At 43.7% G+C, this 18,573-nt stretch overlaps 1 protein-coding gene across 4 annotated transcripts; it reads right to left on the reverse strand.

Moving 5' to 3' along the window:
- Positions 1-6,725: 6,725 nt before the first annotated feature.
- Positions 6,726-16,370, reverse strand: SLC25A29 (solute carrier family 25 member 29). Of its 4 annotated transcripts, XM_059850326.1 has the most exons (5): positions 16,161-16,361; positions 14,346-14,389; positions 12,310-12,344; positions 9,684-9,767; positions 6,726-9,051 (listed from the first exon to the last, which is right to left on the reverse strand). In XM_059850326.1, exon 5 carries the CDS (start codon positions 9,016-9,018, stop codon positions 8,308-8,310), a length of 711 nt encoding a protein of 236 aa, XP_059706309.1. In that variant the 5' UTR covers positions 9,019-9,051; positions 9,684-9,767; positions 12,310-12,344; positions 14,346-14,389; positions 16,161-16,361; the 3' UTR covers positions 6,726-8,307. The 4 variants fall into 4 exon arrangements, with proteins under 4 accessions (XP_059706309.1, XP_059706307.1, XP_059706306.1 ...); XM_059850324.1 differs by lacking the exon at positions 12,310-12,344 and having other exon boundaries at positions 6,726-8,973; positions 16,161-16,370; XM_059850323.1 differs by lacking the exon at positions 12,310-12,344 and having other exon boundaries at positions 16,161-16,366.
- Positions 16,371-18,573: the final 2,203 nt, after the last annotated feature.

Here is an 18,573-nt window from a genome sequence, read left to right on the forward strand (position 1 = left end):
AGTTCCTGCATTCCACCACCAATTTGTGAGTGAGTTCAGGTAAGGGGAGGAGAAGATGAGGGGTGGTAGAAATGTGGGTTTAAAACTGGCAAAAAATTTCCATGCTTACTCATTCCACGTGTTCTACTTCTCATTTGATTGTACATATACCTTGTTTGGTTCTGCTGCTGTCAGAATGAAAGGAGGCAAACTCAGACCAACTTTAAAGGTAGAACTGACTAGATTTTATCTATTTATGGTCTGTCAGTAAATGCAAAACGAACAAATTCTAATTATTTGTGGAGAGTGTTTCTTGAAAAGGTTGTAGGAGAACTTCAGATTTAGATTTGAAATGCTAAGAGAATAAATCCTCAGTGAAACAGAAAACTAAAATTCAGAGGTCCTGGCTATCTCCTGTTTGAAGAGGATCACTGTGGAATTGAGGCAGTACATTTTGACTTTTCCCTGTAGTGACTGCAAGTTGTCAATCAACAAACCCAAATACAAAACACATCCTAACAACCGCTTGTCAACAATAATGTAGTTTTAAGGGCAGGTGGAGATCCTTTCTCTCTGCTACTTCCACAGTGGGTAAAAGCAGAAAATCCAATAATAACCAGAAATGGCAAAAATATTGAGGCTTTAAAATGTTTGAAGAAAGTGAATCCCTTCAAAGTGTCATGGCCATGATAATAACAAGTGTTTCCACGTGCTCATCACGTAGCTCACAGGATATTTTGTAAGTATGCCTTGGAAAAAGTGGGGCTGGTTGGTTTTTCTGCTCAGTTAAGATGCGTGAACTTGAGGACAGTATGTGCTGAATATCATTCTTCCAACTGTTTCCTTAATACCTTGAAGAAATGAGAAAATCTGGAATTTTCATCAGGGCTGCTAGACAAATCTGTCTGGAAAGTCTTAATCAGTCAAGTGGCAGCTGCCACTGGCATTGGTTGGTATATAATGTGGGTCTATAATGTGCCATCTGTAATGATGGCACTTCAGAATAAGTTTCTCATCTGTACAGCACCTTCTAAAATCTGCTGTGTAATCATGGTGTGAGGAGAGGACTAAAGCATGTTTGTGCCAGCATTGAGCTTTACTGCAAGCATGTTCCTTGAGCACTTAAAGCTACCAAGGGGAACCTGGGGTGGATTTCAATACTGAATATTGGGTGTGAATTTTGCAGGCAGGAATACGAAGAAGAGTTCACTTCAGTATTCTTGTTCTTGGCTGTGTAAATGGGATACTTTAAAATGTAGCACTTTCCTTGGGAAGAGTCCTAGGGCAAAGGAATGGGAAAGTGAAGTAGAGCAGAGGGAGTGCAGCACTGCTGCTGAACACAAGGAGCAGAACCATCTGCACAGTGTCTGTAAAGGTGGATGTGAACCAGAGCAGGACTGTATGTGTTTGTATGATGTTATTAAATATTCAGTTTGATAATATGAATTGGTCTAGTGTCAAGTTACAAGATTGAGGCTTTACAGCAGTGCTGAAATGCCACCTGCGTGGCTACTGGTTTAATTTTGTGAGGTAATTGAATCAGTGGTTCTTTTCTCAACTTCATTCTCTTTGCCTAAAGCAATCCAGCTTTTATGTGTACTCTCAATGATCCTGTAGTATTAATGCAGTTTAACTGAAGAATTCTTTTAGGTCCTTTACTCTGGAAATTGCCTGGAAAGTGTTGAATTTCCTTTGGGGCAAGCACATCAGGTTCTGTATAAGAGTTACTGTGAATTTTTCAGGTCCTGGTTTCCCCTAAAGTGGCAGGAAAACACTGTTTTGCTGTAGGTAAATGAATAATTATAGCAACTGGGTTTTAGACAATTCCCGTTTTAGGGTTTTCCAAGTCTTCTGTTACTTTTTCCAAGAGAAAAGCTCTAAGCCTGGGTGCTGGTTGGGTACCACAGTTCCTGTTGTGTGTCATGGTGTGGACATGATACCCTCTTGTGAGCTGCTGTTTTTACCAGGTTCCCGTGGCTGCCGGGAGCTCTCCTCGGGAGCAAGCTTGAAGTTCTGTCCAGATGCTGGTGAATTTTGGGAGGGAGAGAAAGGGATGGAGAGTCTGGCATCCCTGGAGGATTTATGGGTGCTCCTTTTGCCACCACTCTTTAAGTGATGTTGTAGGCTTAAGTGTGATTCCTCTGTAATGGCTCTGGTGTCAGCTGGCATGTGCCAGTGCTTTGTTTCAGTTCAGGAACTCCGGGTAGCAATTTGCCAGGAGGTGGCAGTGAATTACTCGTTTGCATGGCGTGACCAGCAGACAGAATGGCAGTGTCAGGGTGCCCCTGCGAGGTCAAGTGAGTGTCCTGTGGCCTTCAGTGGACCTTGACAGACTTGAAGTGTGCCAGTGTCAAAGAGCAAATTTCCCACACACCACCGAGGGGAATAAGAATTACAATTGTGTGCTGATTTCTGATAGGCCTGAGTTTACTTGTGCAGTCATTAAAAGCACCAGCAAGGCATTGAAAATAAAAGATTGTAAATAAGAATTGTGGAGTGTGACATGGCTCATACATACATTCATCCATAAAATATTAATATTAAATAGAGAGTAATGTGGAAAGCCAGTGATGAATGGTGTAAATGAATGTGCTTTCAGCTGTGAGTGGTCATTTTGGTTAACTGCTGGACCTGTAACACATCACTGCTTCTCTCCAGCAGAGGCATCCTGAAACGTTCAATCTCTTCTGAGGCAGTTTGGGCCTTTGCATTAGTCTGTTGCTGCTCATAATGTGTGCAAGGCCATTGCAGAGACTGCACAACAGGACCCTGCATTGCTGCTCTTTAGGGGATCAGAGATCTCAAGTAACCTGTTTTCTTCCCTGGAGCAGCCCCACAGAAAAGGTGAATTTCAGAAGAATGTGAATAACTAATATTTTTGAGATAAATGATAGAGCATGTGAAGACTGTGGCATAATATGTACTTCTTAAACAGTGGCAAATCCATGCACAAAAGTTCTTGGTGACCAGATAGGTCCTAACGTCCTTTGGCTAAAGTTCATCTTGGGAACTGGTTGCAAGACAAATCTGTGGAAAACTGTAGGTTAGTGTTTTGATTTAAGGGCTCACAGAGTCAGGTGTCCTTCAGAGTTGCAAGGTGGACTTGCCAAGGACCTCACTGGCCTTTCCTGTACCAATTCTGGCTTAAAAAGGTTTTGACTGCCTCACACATGAGGGAGGCATCATGTAGCCTATGCTTTGACTTATTTTTTGGCACATATATTTTTTTCTCAGCAAAACAGAAAATTTGGCCTTCTGATATAGAATCCTTCAGTTTTCAGTCTTACCTGATGCTTTGACTGAACCTCCAATGGATTTATATGAATCCACTGACTCCCACAGCTTTAAAGGGCATACAAATGTTTATGGTTTGAAAATGGATTGTAAGGAATAATACTTATGGGAGGCCTTTGGGTTTTCCTCTTGGGTGGTTAGTTTGCTTGTTTTTATTTTTTCCTCCTGCATAGGTTAGGAACAGAGGATTTCATCTCAATTTTTTCCAGAGTGTGAAATGAAAATGTGTCCAGTCTCTTGGTTAAGAACTAGCAGGGAAGCAGGAAACTGCCTGGATTAATTTAAGGGTAGAAGTAATTATTACATTTACCTCCTCTAACTGCAGTTAAAAAGTTTGAACTTTATTACTGGCATGTTCTAAAGCACCTCTGATAGAGCCTTTCTAAGTGAAAATACCCCAGTGCACAAGGAAGAAGATGTATGGGCTGGTTGATTGCAACACTGAATTTTTCCTAATCTACAATAAATCTCTGCTTAAGATAATAGATCAGATCCTAGAAGAAGAATATTCTGTTTATTTCATACCAACTGTAATCTGGCCAAGTCAAATTACTTGAGCAACACTTCTTTCTATTCTGATATATATAGGAAATGGTGCAGACCTTGAGGTCAGGCTTCGTTATGATTTTAGTATTTTATTGACTGAAACATGGATGTGGCTAAAATGGTACAAGTCTATTTTACTGTCAAGAAAAAATGCAGTGTTCCACTTCCAGTAAGAAAAACAGTTGTAATAAATTATAATAGTGAATGATAACTAAGCAATTTGTGTTGTTACATTTTATAGACCCCTAAGAATATTTTGTGAACATAAGAACTTGACATTCTTCCATTTATATCAGTCTATAGGGCATTAGTATACACTGCAGACCTTACCTTGATTTCAGTTTATTTATTGTTGAACTTGTACAAAATCACTTTCTAGGTCAACTCAGTTAAAACTAGTAATAAACTATAGGTAGAAAAGCTTTTATTCTATCTCTTATGTGTTATTGTGCATATTATGTCACTTCTTTTCTGTTGGTGATAACCACTTTTGGAATTAGTGAGGACAACACTGATACAAAAATTACAAAACAGTTGCACTGGGAAGATGAAAATGGCTCATTTTCCTCTGCTTGTTTCCCCTGGACACACATAAATTCCTGAACATGGAAAGCAGCAGTTTGCTTCCCCTTGATATCAAAGGCTGTCTCCCTTAGGTTTGGGCCAGCAAGTTCTCTGCTTCCCTGCCCTTGCTGTGTCCCCCAGAGTCCCTCAGATCCTTCATCTGTCTCCATGGCTGTGGTGGTTGATAGGGCATGTTGGCTTGGGTCACCTATTTTCTCTGCCTGTGATTGTGGCTGAAGAGGGGTTTAACTGCACATTCTGCTAATCTAATGGTTTTTGGCAAACTTCTGGGTTTTAAATTGTTCCTTAAATATCCATGGATTAAAAGTCGGGCTCACAGCAGCTAACATTAAATTGTTAACACCTGTTGTCCAGCATAATAATAAATACATTTCATTTCAAAGAAAAAACACCTCTTTTCTTTGCAAGGTCCACGTTTACATTTGTGTCTTAGTCTTTTTCCCAGTCTGCTGCCAGTGCTGCACCTGCAAAGGACAGGTTTTCATCCCTTGAATGTCTTGGTACCCCTTTACCTGAACCGTATGGAAAGCTTTATTATGGAATCCTAGGTTTGGGTTGGAAGGAACCTTAAAGATAATCTAATTCCATCTAATTCCAACACCCCCTGCCATGGGCAGGGACACTTTTCACTAGACCAGGTTGCTCAGACCCCCATCCAGCCAGGGGTGGGGCATCACAGCTTCTCTGGGCAACCTGTGCCAGGACCTCAGTACCCTCACAGTGAAGAATTTCTTCCTAATAGCCAATGTCAACCTGCCTTCTTTTAAATAAAGGCCAATACCCCTTGTCCTATCACTGCAGATATGCAGAGAAAGACAAGGCAGAGGGGGCAAAAATCTTGTCATGTTGCAGACCTGATAAATAGATTGCACCCTAGTTGTTCTACTATAGTAACTTAGTCAATAAGTATACGTGGGTTCTTTTTTCCCCTCTTTTCCTAATTGGACATGTTTGGCATGACTCATCTAGTTTAAGAACAGGGCAGAGTGACTTGATAACAAGGTTCATTTTCAGTGATTTTTTACCTTCTTAATCCCTTCAGTTATTTGGGAATTGCTTGATAATGGTGTGGAAATGAGGATCTGGGAAAGCAGGACAGGTAGTTCTGTCTGAATTGGCTCACATCTCAAAAATCTATCTGGAAAAAGAACTGTATCATGATTTAAAAGGCTGAGGCTATTGCCTAGCTTGATTTAATAGTTAGAAGTCACATGGATTTCAAGCAAGTGACATCAGACTAGGCTGAAAGCTGACTTTAGCCTCTTCTCAGGCTTGTTGAGCAACATCCATTATTTAAGTTCCAGATGGATGAATTTCTGGAAAGAGTGCTTTAGTAAGCACAGCAAGTAAAACATTATATAGGCCTTTTCTGTTCTAATGATATTAGTCTTCTAAGGAGACACTGTTTGCTTATTTGTTTCTGTTCCATAGTTCAGTGTTGAACATAATTGTTGTTCCTGCTGAGAGAACAAAAGGTACTTGACTGGAACTGACCCTGGCTCTGGTCAGTGGAGAGGAGGTGGCCTTGCTGTTTCCAGAGCCAGGAAATTATGCTTGACAGGGTTTGTGTCAGCCACATGCATCTGCCCTTTAAGACAAATTAGTGGAGCCAGTACCTGAAATAACCTCTGAAGAGGAGGACATGAACCTACTGCAGTGAGTCCAGAGCAGGGACACAAGGATGATCAGAGGGCTGGAGCACCTCTCCTTTGAACACAGCCTGAGAGAATTGGGGCTGTTGAGCCTGGAGAGGAGAAGGCTCTGGGGACACCTTCCAGTACCTAAAGGGGACTTCAGGGAATGTGGAGAAGGACTTTTTCCAAGGGTGTGGAGTTCTAAGGGGTAACAGTTTCAAACTGAGAGTAGGTCGAGATTAGGTATGGGGAGGGATTCTTTTCTCTGAGAGTGGTGAGGTGCTGAACATGTTGCCCAGAGAGGTGATGGACACCTGGTACTTGATTTGGATGTGACCCTGCAGGGCCCCAGGACTTGTCTTCCGCAGTTGTTCAGCCTTGGTGCTGATCCAAATAAATGCAGAAGAGGAAGTGTCTAAGCATAGGGGCAGCTCTCTGGCTCTAAAAGCAGGATTGTTCTTTCAGAAGAGGAAAGGTCAGTTTAAAGAGGGGAGGTCAGGCAACTTCCTTTCTTTGGTGGAGCCTAAGCCAAAGCAAGGCCCTGCCCTTCTCAGTGGTACACACAAGCAGATACAGAGCAAGTTTTCCCTGGCAAAACCCAGAAACTCCATCCTCCTGCAAGCTTAATTTAACACAAAGAAGCATCTGAGTAAAACATAAAAACCCCAAATTTCAAACAATCGAAGGCAAAATTTTAAAAAAATTTATTCCCTCAATATATATACAAGAATTGACATACTTCTGTACAAAGGTGTAAATGGTCTTTGCTGTGATTTGTTGTGCATATGCAGCTTAGTAGACAGATTTAACATTCAATTTGAATCTCAGTGCAAGTAGGCACTAAAACATCCACCATACCTTCAAGGTATAAAAAGACATACCAATTTTACAGGTTTCTCCAGCATATTTTGTTACAGTGCAAAATGCTATGAAATAACACTTCTTTAGAAAATTCATATATATTAAACACATATTGCACTTGTCCCAACCAAAAGTGTAACAAGTTGTACTTACTAGTTTGATATGTTTTAAAACATTGCTCACACATATACAGTCCTTCCTCCTGGCTCTCTGTGCCAAATATGTGTAGCTTTTAGCTCAAATCTTAAATAACTGTATGTAGCTCTTTGGCTAATTCAATTCTTGAACAGACTGGTGAAAAAAATACAGCAGATTAATGTAACAAGAAAATTCTCTAAAACACTTTTCAATCTTCTTTCCAGTAGCACTGTAACTAAATACATAAAAAACAGTATTGTTTAAATTCATAATGCAAATGTATTGAACAGTAACCATTTCAGACACTTACACCCCTGTTTTCTGGAAAGGTATGAAACCTCCAGTCCTAGATATGTGTGTATTTCTAAGATACTTCAGGCTGCTAAGCTAACATTGCACCCAAAAACATTTTGTGCAATACCACAGGCAGGACTTTGACTTCTGTACATCACTGGCTGCTATGGGGCACATTGGGAGAAGTGGTGCAAAGTTGCATTAACTTCAGAGAACAAAGTCCATTAGACTGAACTACTCAATGCAGTCTGTGCACCCACCAAATGAGAAAGAGGTGAGGGCAAACAACACCTACTAGATTGGAGTCCATACAAGCCTTGAGATTTAAGGAACAAGTGCATTTGAGTGCAGATGCTGACTTTGTGCTTAACATATTTATTCAAAGCTGAAAGGTCAGGGAGTAACCTAGGTACAAATAGTTTTGTTTGTTTTTTACAAATCAGTATGATCAAAGTTGCTACTAAAACCATTGACATATAAAAGCAAAGGAAAACTGAAACACAGGACTAGCTGAATGCTAGTCCATGCTTTTACAGTTCAGGGTTACCTGCAAAATGCCTCCACCACTAAACTTCTTCCCCCTTCTTCACCTTAGAGGAGTACACTGACTTGTCACATACAAAATGACTATTTCTTTCATGAAAGCATTTCTGCATTCAACTCAACTCGGTCATTCAGAACCTGAGTGAAACACAACTTGATTTCTGGCGCTAGAACACTCTCCAGAGCCTCTTCTGGAGCCACAACAGCAACTTTCTAAGGGCGGGTCCCCCTCTTACTTGAATACTATTAGATGTGGAGTCCTGAATAAGGCAAAATGCTGCATATACAAGTAGTGAGATGAAATCCTAATTTGATACACTTAGGAATTCTTTATACAGATAGCATAAATCTACACTACCTGTATGGGTCAGGCGTTCATGTTTCACAAACCCAACCAGCTGGGCTTTGGATGGGGAGAACAGGGAGAGAAGGCTCACAAACTGGAAGGCTGAGGGATTACCGGAGCCGGCTCACATTCGGGAAGGTTGTCCTCTGACTTCATGTACATCAGGAACACAGTGACGGTGGCAAAGGTGGCTGCATTGACAGGAAAAGCACGGAGCAGCGTGGAGGTGAGCCCTCTGGTGAACACCCTCCAGCCCTCCTCGTGGTAGCTCTTGCGGATGCAGTCCAGGATGCCGCTGTACTGCGTGACGCCCCCGACGCCGTCGGCCTGGAGCCGCGACTTGATCACGTCCATGGGGTAGGTGGAGAGCCACGACACGATGCCCGACATCCCTCCGGAAAACAGCAGCTTGGGAATAACGTAACTGTCCTCAGCTTCACAGCCCAAATACCGAGTCATGCAGTCATAGGTGAGGAAGTAAAAGCCAAAGCTTGGAGTTTCTCTTATGAAGGTAGAGACCATGCCCCTGTTGATGCCCCTCAGCCCTTCCTTCTGATAGATTTTGATCAAACAGTCCAGAGAATTTTTGTAGTTCTTCGTTTTCAGTTTGTATTCTCCTGTTCCTTGAAGCTGCATCCTTGTCTTTGCCAGCTCCATGGGACAGCAGATGATGCACTGGATGGCCCCTGCTGCTGACCCTGCCAGGAACTGGTTCAGAGGAGTGTCTTTGCCCAGAGCACGAAGGGTGTTTCCCTGCACGCCGAACACCAGCGCATTAATGAACGTAAGTCCCATCATTGGTGACCCAATCCCTTTATAGAGTCCAAAAGCCTAATGGAAGAAGGGAGGAAAAACCCTTTTTAGCAGTGGTGTGGATAACCTCCTCAAACTGCAGAACACAGCCTCTCTGGCTCTCCCTTGTACCCCATCAGGAACACCTTGTTTTGTAATAGGAATTTAATCTCTGCCCAGGACACAAACACCTAAGCAATTTAGCAGTACAAAAATATAGTTGAACACATTCAGAAAAGACTCTTATTCCACCCAGAGATAAGTTCTCTGGCAAATTTTATACTTTTTCTTTTTAAATGTCTTACTTAAAGCCTGAAACCAACTTTTTAACAATGGTCCTAAAGTTTCAGCAGCAGCCAAAACACCTCACCAATTTCTTCCCTCATTGCTTAAATTCCCAGAAAACTAGTTATTTATATAACTTATTTTATTAAAGAAGTTAGCCTCAAAAGACAATTTTCTTACTTAGTGATCTTCTTCCCAAAGTTTCTGGCAAAATTCTGCCTACAATACCTGCCCTAGGGTGAGGAAATGTTCAGAGTATGCTTTATCCCTTGATCTTCAGCATTTGTCAGCTTTGTTTTAACAGATTTCCCACCCTCCTGAGCCAAAATATACAAAGATTAAAAAAAAAAAAAAAAAAACACAAAAAGCAGTAATTTTGTACTTACAGATTCTTGCTTTATGATGGACTGAAAGCAATGGAAAGTCCCACGGTAGAGAGGTTTCTCTACATTTTGAACTTGCAGACGGACCTATAAAAAGTTGTGTGAGACACCAATTTGTACATCAGGAACAGCCTAAAGGGTAAGCTACTGTCTTGTACCTATGTGGAGATTTTCTATAGCAATGCATATGCAAGAGCACAGGCTGGACACTGGAATGCCATATGTGGCACAATAATTTGAATAATCTTGTGTTTTCAATTAAGTTAGGGGGTGAAAACATGAGGGGAAGAGGATCACTAACTTCTTGTAACTATTAGCAAACCACTAAGTGGAAGGGTACATTGACATCTAGAATTTCAAACAGATGTTTTCCAGTGCAGGCTACAATAGGGACTTTCTTTACCTGCCAAGAATACTTCTGTTCACACTAAGGAATACCTGTGCAAACCTGAGACCATTTAATTAAAAAATTATTTGCAAGTCAAGCATGAGATTAGGATAATTTTAAAGGGATAGAAACTTTCTACAATACCCATAGTGTTTCTAAATGCCAGATTTGGGTCAATTCATTGAGATCTGATTTTTTTTTTTTTTTTGTTCCCCAGAGGGTAGCTGGGCAGTGACTCTTAAAATGTCTGTCTTTGCATAAGGGAAGCAGTAAAAAGCCATTTGTCCTTTTAAATTTTAGTCTGTTTTGGTTTTTCAGCCTGCTGAATGCAAGCAATTGGTGAGGGTGTAGCTGCTTCAAACCTTTAAATGCTAGCAATCAATTAACTTTTCCAAAATTGAAACAGTATGTTCTGCTGGACAGATAAATGCTATTGTAGCTGCTGCTCTTAGGAGATCCCTTTTCTGGATGCTTTTTAACCTATAATGGAAAATTTCACTTCTGTTTTTTCATGCTTATTTGCCCTCAGCACACTTTAAAAGAGTCTCAGTTCTACCTAGCTCAGGCAAAGCTCTACACTCAGCAATGAAATCAGTTGATTTCATAGATTGATAAAGTTATAAATTTGTGTTTGATCTCTGATGGAGGGATGCAATGATCTTCAGAAAAGAAGCTTATCAACCCTATAAAGCTGCTGGGCAGCAAACTCCAGGGCAAAAAACTTCAGTCTCTTATTCTGAGCAAAAGAAAAAATTTCCATCTATGTGAAAGACTCCTGAACTTAATTTTTTTTTTTCATGGTTGCCTAAAGTAATAAAAACCACCACCACAGCAATGAAAGACTGTCATATGTGTGTCTAGATTTATGGAGGTGGTTTCAATTTATGGAGGCAGTTTGTCAGAATCCTATAGAAAGCTATATCCTATAGCTTTCTTCAAAGCAAAAAGAAATTGACAGTTTTAGTGCTTTTCCTACCGCGTGTTATCTTATGCTTTGTAAATCAGAACTTTAGTTTTCAGTGTTGTTTTAGCATGTACATTAGTGTATGCTAGCCATAGTGGGAGGCTGAGAGCACCTTGGGCCTTGCAACATCTCAGCATTAAAAGCAGGCTTACAGTAGGATTCAAAGAAAATAAATTCTCTGTCACTTCAAGTGACTTTTGGGGGTAGACAGACTGTCAAAACTGTTAAAGAAGCAGGTCCCCAAGCAAAGGCAAATCTTAGCAAGCTGTCACAATTGCACAGACAAAGGTTTTATTCCATTTAGAATTTACTGTCATTGTTTCAAACCTTGTCTGTGACTTCCACACGTAAGGGCTTTGGGGCATTTGCAGCTTAGAAACCTTCTTACTTTATCTTTTCTGCTTCTGCTTAGTAGTTTAGAGGTAGCCATATCTATGGGCTGAATTTCCTAGTGGCATACAGCTCCCTCTATTTTTGTCTCAATAATTTTTGAAATATTAACCAATTAAGCTTTGCTGTAGGGTAGAATATTTAGAGTACTGACTCCCCAAGTCTAAGAATGAAAATCCTCTCTCTTGAGCACAGTGCTGGTCACACAAGGGTACCCACATCAGCAAACTGCCACCTATGGCAATGAGTGCACATAAAACCTGCATTTTCATGTGTGTTAATGCCATATTCAACAAGATCCCTAGTGTGTGCAACTATAGGAAAGGTGAATCTTGTGCAAAGTTTATCCACCTGTTCCCTTCATTGCCCAATAACTTAGCTTCCCTTCTTATGGCAAAACACTGTTACTAAGGTTTTAGGTCCAGTAAAAACACCAAGTGACTTCACATCACTGAAGACTTGCATAAAGGCACTCAAGACTAAACAAACCTAAAGCACTACATCCTCAGAACAGTCCAAGCATTTCATAATGTGGGAAATCAGTGACTTCAGAAGTATTTGAGCAATGGAAACATCATCCAAGAATATGTAGTGGATAAGACCTCAACAGCAGTGTGCTTGAGATTTGGTTTTAGAGGCACTGTGTGTGGGGGTGTATACAGCCAGAAATGCATAGCAGAAAGAAGGTTCAGAATAAATCTACATTTTAAAAAAGGGATATTTAAACCCCACTCCCTCCATGCCATAGCTGTAGAAGAGGGACACATCAGTTTAAAATTAAAAAGGGAAAAAGCTTCATAAGTCTTTCAGTTCTTTACTTGAACTAATACATTTGGGAATAAATTAAGACTGAGAGAAACAGAAGTGTTCACCTGGGCTATACTTACTAGGTAACTCTCCCGTGATGAGGCTTATCTGTCATCTACAACAAAGTAACACTTTTGCTGTTAATGAAGACAGCCCCTAGCTCAGAAAGTAAAGGCAGTTAAAAGCAAAAAAGCAATTTTATACATTACATCAACAAACCAGGGATAAAGAGTTTGCCAGTTCTGAGCTCAGCTCAGTTGCAGGTTTTGCAGGGTGACTTCACCAGCTTAATGTCTCCCTGTGTGTCCCACCATCCCCCTCCCAGCTCTGTCAAACACGAGCACCAGCCAAAAAAAAAACAAAAACAAATGAGCTTAAATGCCAAGGCAGATGTAAAACTTTGGCTTATCTAAGCAGCTTTCCCATTGTTCAGTTATATTAAAAATGCACAGTCTAAGGTGACTAGCAGCTAGCCCTTTAAACACTGCAGAACAATAAAAAGTTAAGAATTAACACATACACAAGTTATGCAATGTCTTTTTTTTTTCCTTAAAGGGTGGTTAGTTTTTCCACATACAGTGGCTGTGCCAGCTAATAATACAAACATTAGTATTTGTTTTAACAAAATAGAGATAAACACATACAATACCTTCTAAAGGATATGAAAATATAACGTGTCACACTGGATTTCATAAAACATTTAAAAACAAATTATTTGCTCTATTGTGAAGTAAGATGCTTTTTCCCCAAGCTGATACATCTATTTTGCAATGATACATCTGCTGAAACCAGCATGGGGGCCCCAGTTTTTACAGTTAAATGTTCAGCTTCATGCAATGGAAGCTGTTCCACTTTGAAAGAAATCCAAAAAAAAAAACCAACAAAAAAACCATCAACTAAAACCCACACATGGTTACCTTTAGTCTGAGCATAGAATTTTAGCAGTGTTACTGGATTCAATGAAAAGATTGATCACCTTCAGTTAAGCATGTAAAGCTTGGCAGGATGGGAGAGAAAAAGACAGCTGGCCCTGTACCACCATAATAAAAACTGTGCAAGTCTGGGTGATGCTATTCCTGAAAATATATTCTAGAATTCAGCTGAATTATTGAACTGTTAAATGTACCACGTTCTGAGCAACAAAAAGACAGATATTACTGCTTGAGCAGCTCGCACTGCAAGTTAGCAAGGAGGATCAGTACCACTAATTCAGGAACTCTGTATTGAATTAACCATGTGCTGGACTACAGAATGTGCTGGGGTCCTGGGTAACACTATCAGCCCACAGCCTTTGCATATCTAAATTCAGCGAGGTAAAGGTGTTCCAAATATAGATCTTCTACGTGGCATGCTGTCTGCTGCAGTCAAGTGACCTGAGGTATTACTTGAGCAGGGAATGCACTGATATCCCTTCCATTCTGCAGTGCAAGACTTTGGACAAGGCTGCCAAAAGATGACTCAAATTTTCATTCTGTTCTGAAAAATGGGCTTGGGCTTCTGACAGCCCTGTTTGAGGGACCCTCCAGGAGATCTCAAATCTTGTATTTATGGTAGCTGAAGTATGTGTAACACACAACTAACCATCTGAAAACCAATTTTAACTTGGAAAGTTATAAAAATATATAATACTTGGAGGAAACAGCCCCCAGACAAGCTCCATACTGTGGATTGACTTCCACCTAGAGCTACAAATTAAGGAGTAATAGCAGAGCTTAAGGGGAAAACAAAACACCAACTTCCAACATACTAAGTGGGTTTGAGTTACCCACTTAGAACCCACTACAGGGGGAGGCAGTTTTAGCAGTTAGTGTTGAACAGCTGCAGAGAAGCAAGCTTAGAACAAAATTTACTTCAATGCAAAGTTGTATTTCCAAATACCACATTGTTACTGCACTGAACTTGCAGTCTAAGGCCAAGGTTTATGTTACTAAGTTTTCACTTCTGAAGAGCTGGAAATTGAAGAATCTAAAACAGTAGCTGTGGAAGCTCATTCCAAGCTTTCCCACACAGATTGACACTCCTACAGTGTCTGGGGATTTTTTTTTTTTTCCTCCCCCAATGCTTGGAGAAACTAAGTTTCCTGCTTAGAGCTGAATATATTTCATAACCAACCCACCTTAACAGTGTCAAAGGGGTGTCCCACCAGCACACCAGCAGCACCTGAAATGAAATAAATGCCATGGTCATTACTCTGAAGTTTCTCCTGGGTCTGGGGCTACAGTAGGACCACCAGCCTGAGGTGTGAGTGCACAACATGGTTGGCAAACCAGTTAAAGAGCCTCCTACCAAGTCAGGAAATAAGAGATCTACAGTTCAGTCCTTCAGGCCATAGCAGGTGCCTTTATGCTTCCCAGGAAGGCTCTGAGCCCCAGCAGGGGTTGAGCTGCGTGACTACAGACTGTGACACACCATATGGAGTGTGCAGCCATGGCTCCTGGCCTCAGGAATCCCGTGGGCAGAAAATGCAGGTTTCCTCTAAAACACAATATTTCATGTACATATCGTTCTGTGCAGGCACAGAAAACATGTAAACAACTCTGAAGGCAGCAGGGCATTAATGCTCCCTGCAGTGATGGAATCTGGAACAGCCTTTCCAGATGTGACAGCAGCACCTGCAGAGGGACCACACATTACTGAAAACCTTTGCTTTTTTCCTAGCATCAAAGGACTTTTTAGAAGCCGCATGCAGGCCTATTAGTTACACCAATCTGAGCACAGGCATTTTGCACACACAGGCTGGAGCAATGAACCCTCTGGCCCTGCCCTTCTGTGACCAGCGATCCCTAATGACCGCTGGCAACAGCGAGAGCTACAGGAGCGTCCGCTCCCCTTCCCATATCCCTGGGAGGAGGAGAGCTGCCCCCCGGTCCGGGGAAGCCCCTTCCCACATCCCTGGAGGAGGAGAGCTGCCCCCCGGTCCGGGGAAGCCCCTTCCCACATCCCTGGAGGAGGAGAGCTGCCCCCCGGTCCGGGGAAGCCCCTTCCCACATCCCTGGAGGAGGAGAGCTGCCCTCCCTGCACAGGGCCTGCCCCAGGATGGTGCAGCCCAGGTTGGTTAAGGCCAGCACGGCGGCAACACAGCCCAAGACAGAAAAACAGCAATGTGCTCTGTGTTCGGCACGGAAAGGCCAGCGGGACGGCTGACCCCGAGGGAACCCTGGCAAGGCAAGGAGCGCTAGGATGAAATCAGAGAGACGCTGAAAAAAGGAATTTAAAACGTGTTTGCCAGGTTGGCAAGAAAAACAACAAGCGCAAATACCCGAAAAGAAGCGAGAATAAGTCTCCTGAGCACAATTTAACAGCTGCTAAATTTAGCAGGCAGCAGGCCGGGGGAGCGCAGGACGCGTCTCCCTGCTCGCCCTCTCCATCTTAAACCTGCCCGGGGTCGCTGTGCTCAGGTCGGGGTTCCCGACCGCGCCGCCGCCCCTGTGCTGGCTCCACAGCCCCGTCCCCATCCCCAGCCCCGTCCCCATCCCCAGCCCCGTCCCCCGCTCCTTCCAGCCCCCTCGGGCCGCCTGGCGCTGCGGCACGGCCGCGGGTCTCGGTGCGGACCCGGCACCCGGGAACCCCCGAGAGCTTCCCCGGCCCGGGCTCGGCCCCCGCTGCAGCGGGGCCGCTCCCATCGCCCCGGCACCATCCTCCGCTCCCAAAATAACAGCGCCGCGCCCGGCCCTCCCCGCAGACCTGCCTGCCTTTCTTCCGCATTTTAAAAGCCTTTCGCTCTATCCCCTTCTGCGCCTCTTCTCTATTTCCTACCTTTTCATATTTCTCCCCATACTCCCCTTTTCCTTTTTTAGCCTTTTTTTCTGCTTGCTTTTTTATTATTCTTTTCCTCTCACCCCTTCTCCCTCTCTTTCCTCTCCCCTTTTTCTCCCCTTTCCCCACCATTTTTAATGATCATTTCTCTCTCCCCGCAGACGCTGACACTCACCGCCGACGCATCCCGCCAGGAAATCCAGAGCCATGCCGGCAGCGTGGGCCCTGCGCTCCGCTCTGCCGCTGCGCGCCCCCCGCCCGGCCCTTTCTACCCTTGCGAGGGGCCGGGCCGCGCCTCCGGGGGCGGGGGCCGAGGGACAACTCCCCCCGGGCCGCCCCCAGCACTGGCGGCCGCGCGGGGGCGGCTCCCGGCGAGGGACGGGATGGAGATGCCGGTGCCGGGAATGCCGAGATTGCCGAGATTGCCGAGCCTGCGCTTCCCTCCGGCACCTCCCTCTCCCCCCGCCTTCAACCTGTCACTTCTTTCTCTGCAACAGCTGCGCAATGAACCAGAAGGAAAGGCTGAAAAATATTTGGGCGGCTGGGGAGGTGGTGGTTGGAGGGTGGAGGGGGCAGAGCATCCCTCTTGCGTGCATCAAGAGCACCTCAATTTTTTTGGGTGCCGGGGAGGCTTTCCTGGGGGGGTCTTGCTTCGTGGGAGAGGCATCCCTGGGTGCTTGTGGTTGGAAAGCCTGAGGAGCTGATAGCATGAGGACTTTGGAGAGGGTGCCCATTTTAATAGGGGTAAAATGCCTGGCAGACCTGTTACAGGGAAAGGCTGGGGGAGTCAGGGCTGGTCAGGCTGGAGAAGAGAAGGCTCCAGGGACACTTTCACAGAACAGCTTGGGTTGGAAGGGACCACAGTGTTGGTTCTTGTCCAACCTTCCTGCTTAAGCAGGGTCATCCCAGAGCACGTGGCACAGGATTGCATCCAGATGGTTCTTGAATACCTTCACTGAGGTATTCACCTTCACTCCAGACCATTTCTGGGAAATCTGTTCTGGTCCGCAGTCACTGCTCAGTAAAGGAGTTCTTCATGTTCAGGTAGAACTTCCTGTGCACTGATTTCTGCCCATTGTCTCTTGCTCAGCACCACCAATAAGAGCCTGGGTCCATCTTCTTGACTCCCTCCCTTCAGATACTCACAGACATTGACTGAGTCTCTTCTCAATGATTTCTTCTCAAGGCTGAACAGGCCCAGCTCCATCAGCCTAAGAGATGTGTTCCTGTTCCTGAATCAGCTCTGTTACTCTTTGCTGACTCACTCCTGGAGCTCCATGTCCCTCTTGTACTGAGCAGCCCAGAGCAGGACACAGCACTCCAGGCTGAGTGGAGGGGCAGGATCACCTTCCTCGACCTGCTGGCAATACTCTGGACCACATCAGAGGAACTGACATGGATGCCCCATCCCTGGAGGTGTTCAATTGAGGGGCACTTCAAGCCACCAGTTTTAGTGAGAGGTGTGTGTCCCTGCCCATGGCAGAGGGGCTGGAACTGGGTGGTTTTTGGTTTCTCTTCCAACCCAAACCATTCTATGATTCTATTACCAGACTTCCCCCCCCAAATACTGTCTCAGAGAGGGGAGGAAGGGTTGCACCAGCAGATATGGGCCTTGTGCTAAATGCTGACCCCATGGCACAATGGGAAGTGTGGGAATGAGACCCCATCTTTGGTGGTCAAAGGCACAAAGGAGCAGCCTGCTGCCCATGGGGCTTTGCAGAGCCCTGGATCTTAGTGTTGCACAGCACTGCTGCACCTCACCCTGCACAAGGGGCCTCTCCCTCGCCGCAGGCTTTTCTTGTTCTGCATTAATTCTGCTTTCCTGCTAACATTGCCTGGCTTCAGGGTGCCCTGATGCCAGAGTGTTTAAATGGGGAACTCAAGCTGTTGACAGTTTGAAAAGGGAGCCCTGTTTAAGCTGCTCGTTATTTCTTCAGGCAATGTCTGAGAAAGGGGAATACCAGTGGCCCAGAACAATAAGTAGCCTATTCCAGCTTTGCTTAGAGTAACAGGATCTTCTTCAGGGCCTGCACAGTCTAAATTAATTTTAGAGGGTGAATTCCAAAAGCAGAATGGAAAAGCAGATAGGTGGATTTTTATTTCCTTTTTTTTTTAATTGCTTTCCAGGGTATGGCAGGGGTTTTTTTAGGTGTAGCAGCTCCATAAAAAATCAATAAAACCTTGCAGTGGAATAACACATTAAAAATCAATCCAGCTTTTACCTTCTGTGCAAAGAAAGGACACAAACAAATCAACAAAGACAAGGATGCTTTCAAAGAGGTCTGAAATTACTAGTAGAAGGAAAAAAAAAGAGAATCTGTCCCAGATTAAGCAGCTCTTGGACTATCATTACAATTAATATATTATTCAATGAATGTAAAACATTAAATGAATCCCCGACATCATCCATATCTTCCAATCCAATGCTGATTTGGGTTCCTTCTCATCTCTAAAACCCATGAAATTGAATCAAGCACCAAGGTGTCTCTAGGATGCTTTGAGTGCCCTCATTACATACCTGCCCTACCTGGGGATGACCAGCTGGAGCTAGAGAGCAGATGGATGGGCTGGTCCTGCCCTCTGACACA

The sequence above is a fragment of the Haemorhous mexicanus genome, chromosome 6, assembly GCF_027477595.1.
Source record: "Haemorhous mexicanus isolate bHaeMex1 chromosome 6, bHaeMex1.pri, whole genome shotgun sequence".
Taxonomy (NCBI): domain Eukaryota; kingdom Metazoa; phylum Chordata; class Aves; order Passeriformes; family Fringillidae; genus Haemorhous; species Haemorhous mexicanus.

What these genes read in the sequence shown, in the direction of transcription:
- SLC25A29 (XM_059850323.1), bottom strand. Translation starts at nt 16,194, where the DNA reads ATGGCTCTGGATTTCCTGGCGGGATGCGTCGGCG. An exon ending in ACCCCTTTGACACTGTTAAG is followed by an intron (nt 9,768 to 14,345) that starts GTGGGTTGGTTA and finishes AACTTTTTATAG; the next exon opens with GTCCGTCTGCAAGTTCAAAA. An exon ending in CCATCATAAAGCAAGAATCT is followed by an intron (nt 9,052 to 9,683) that starts GTAAGTACAAAA and finishes TTCTTCCATTAG; the next exon opens with GCTTTTGGACTCTATAAAGG.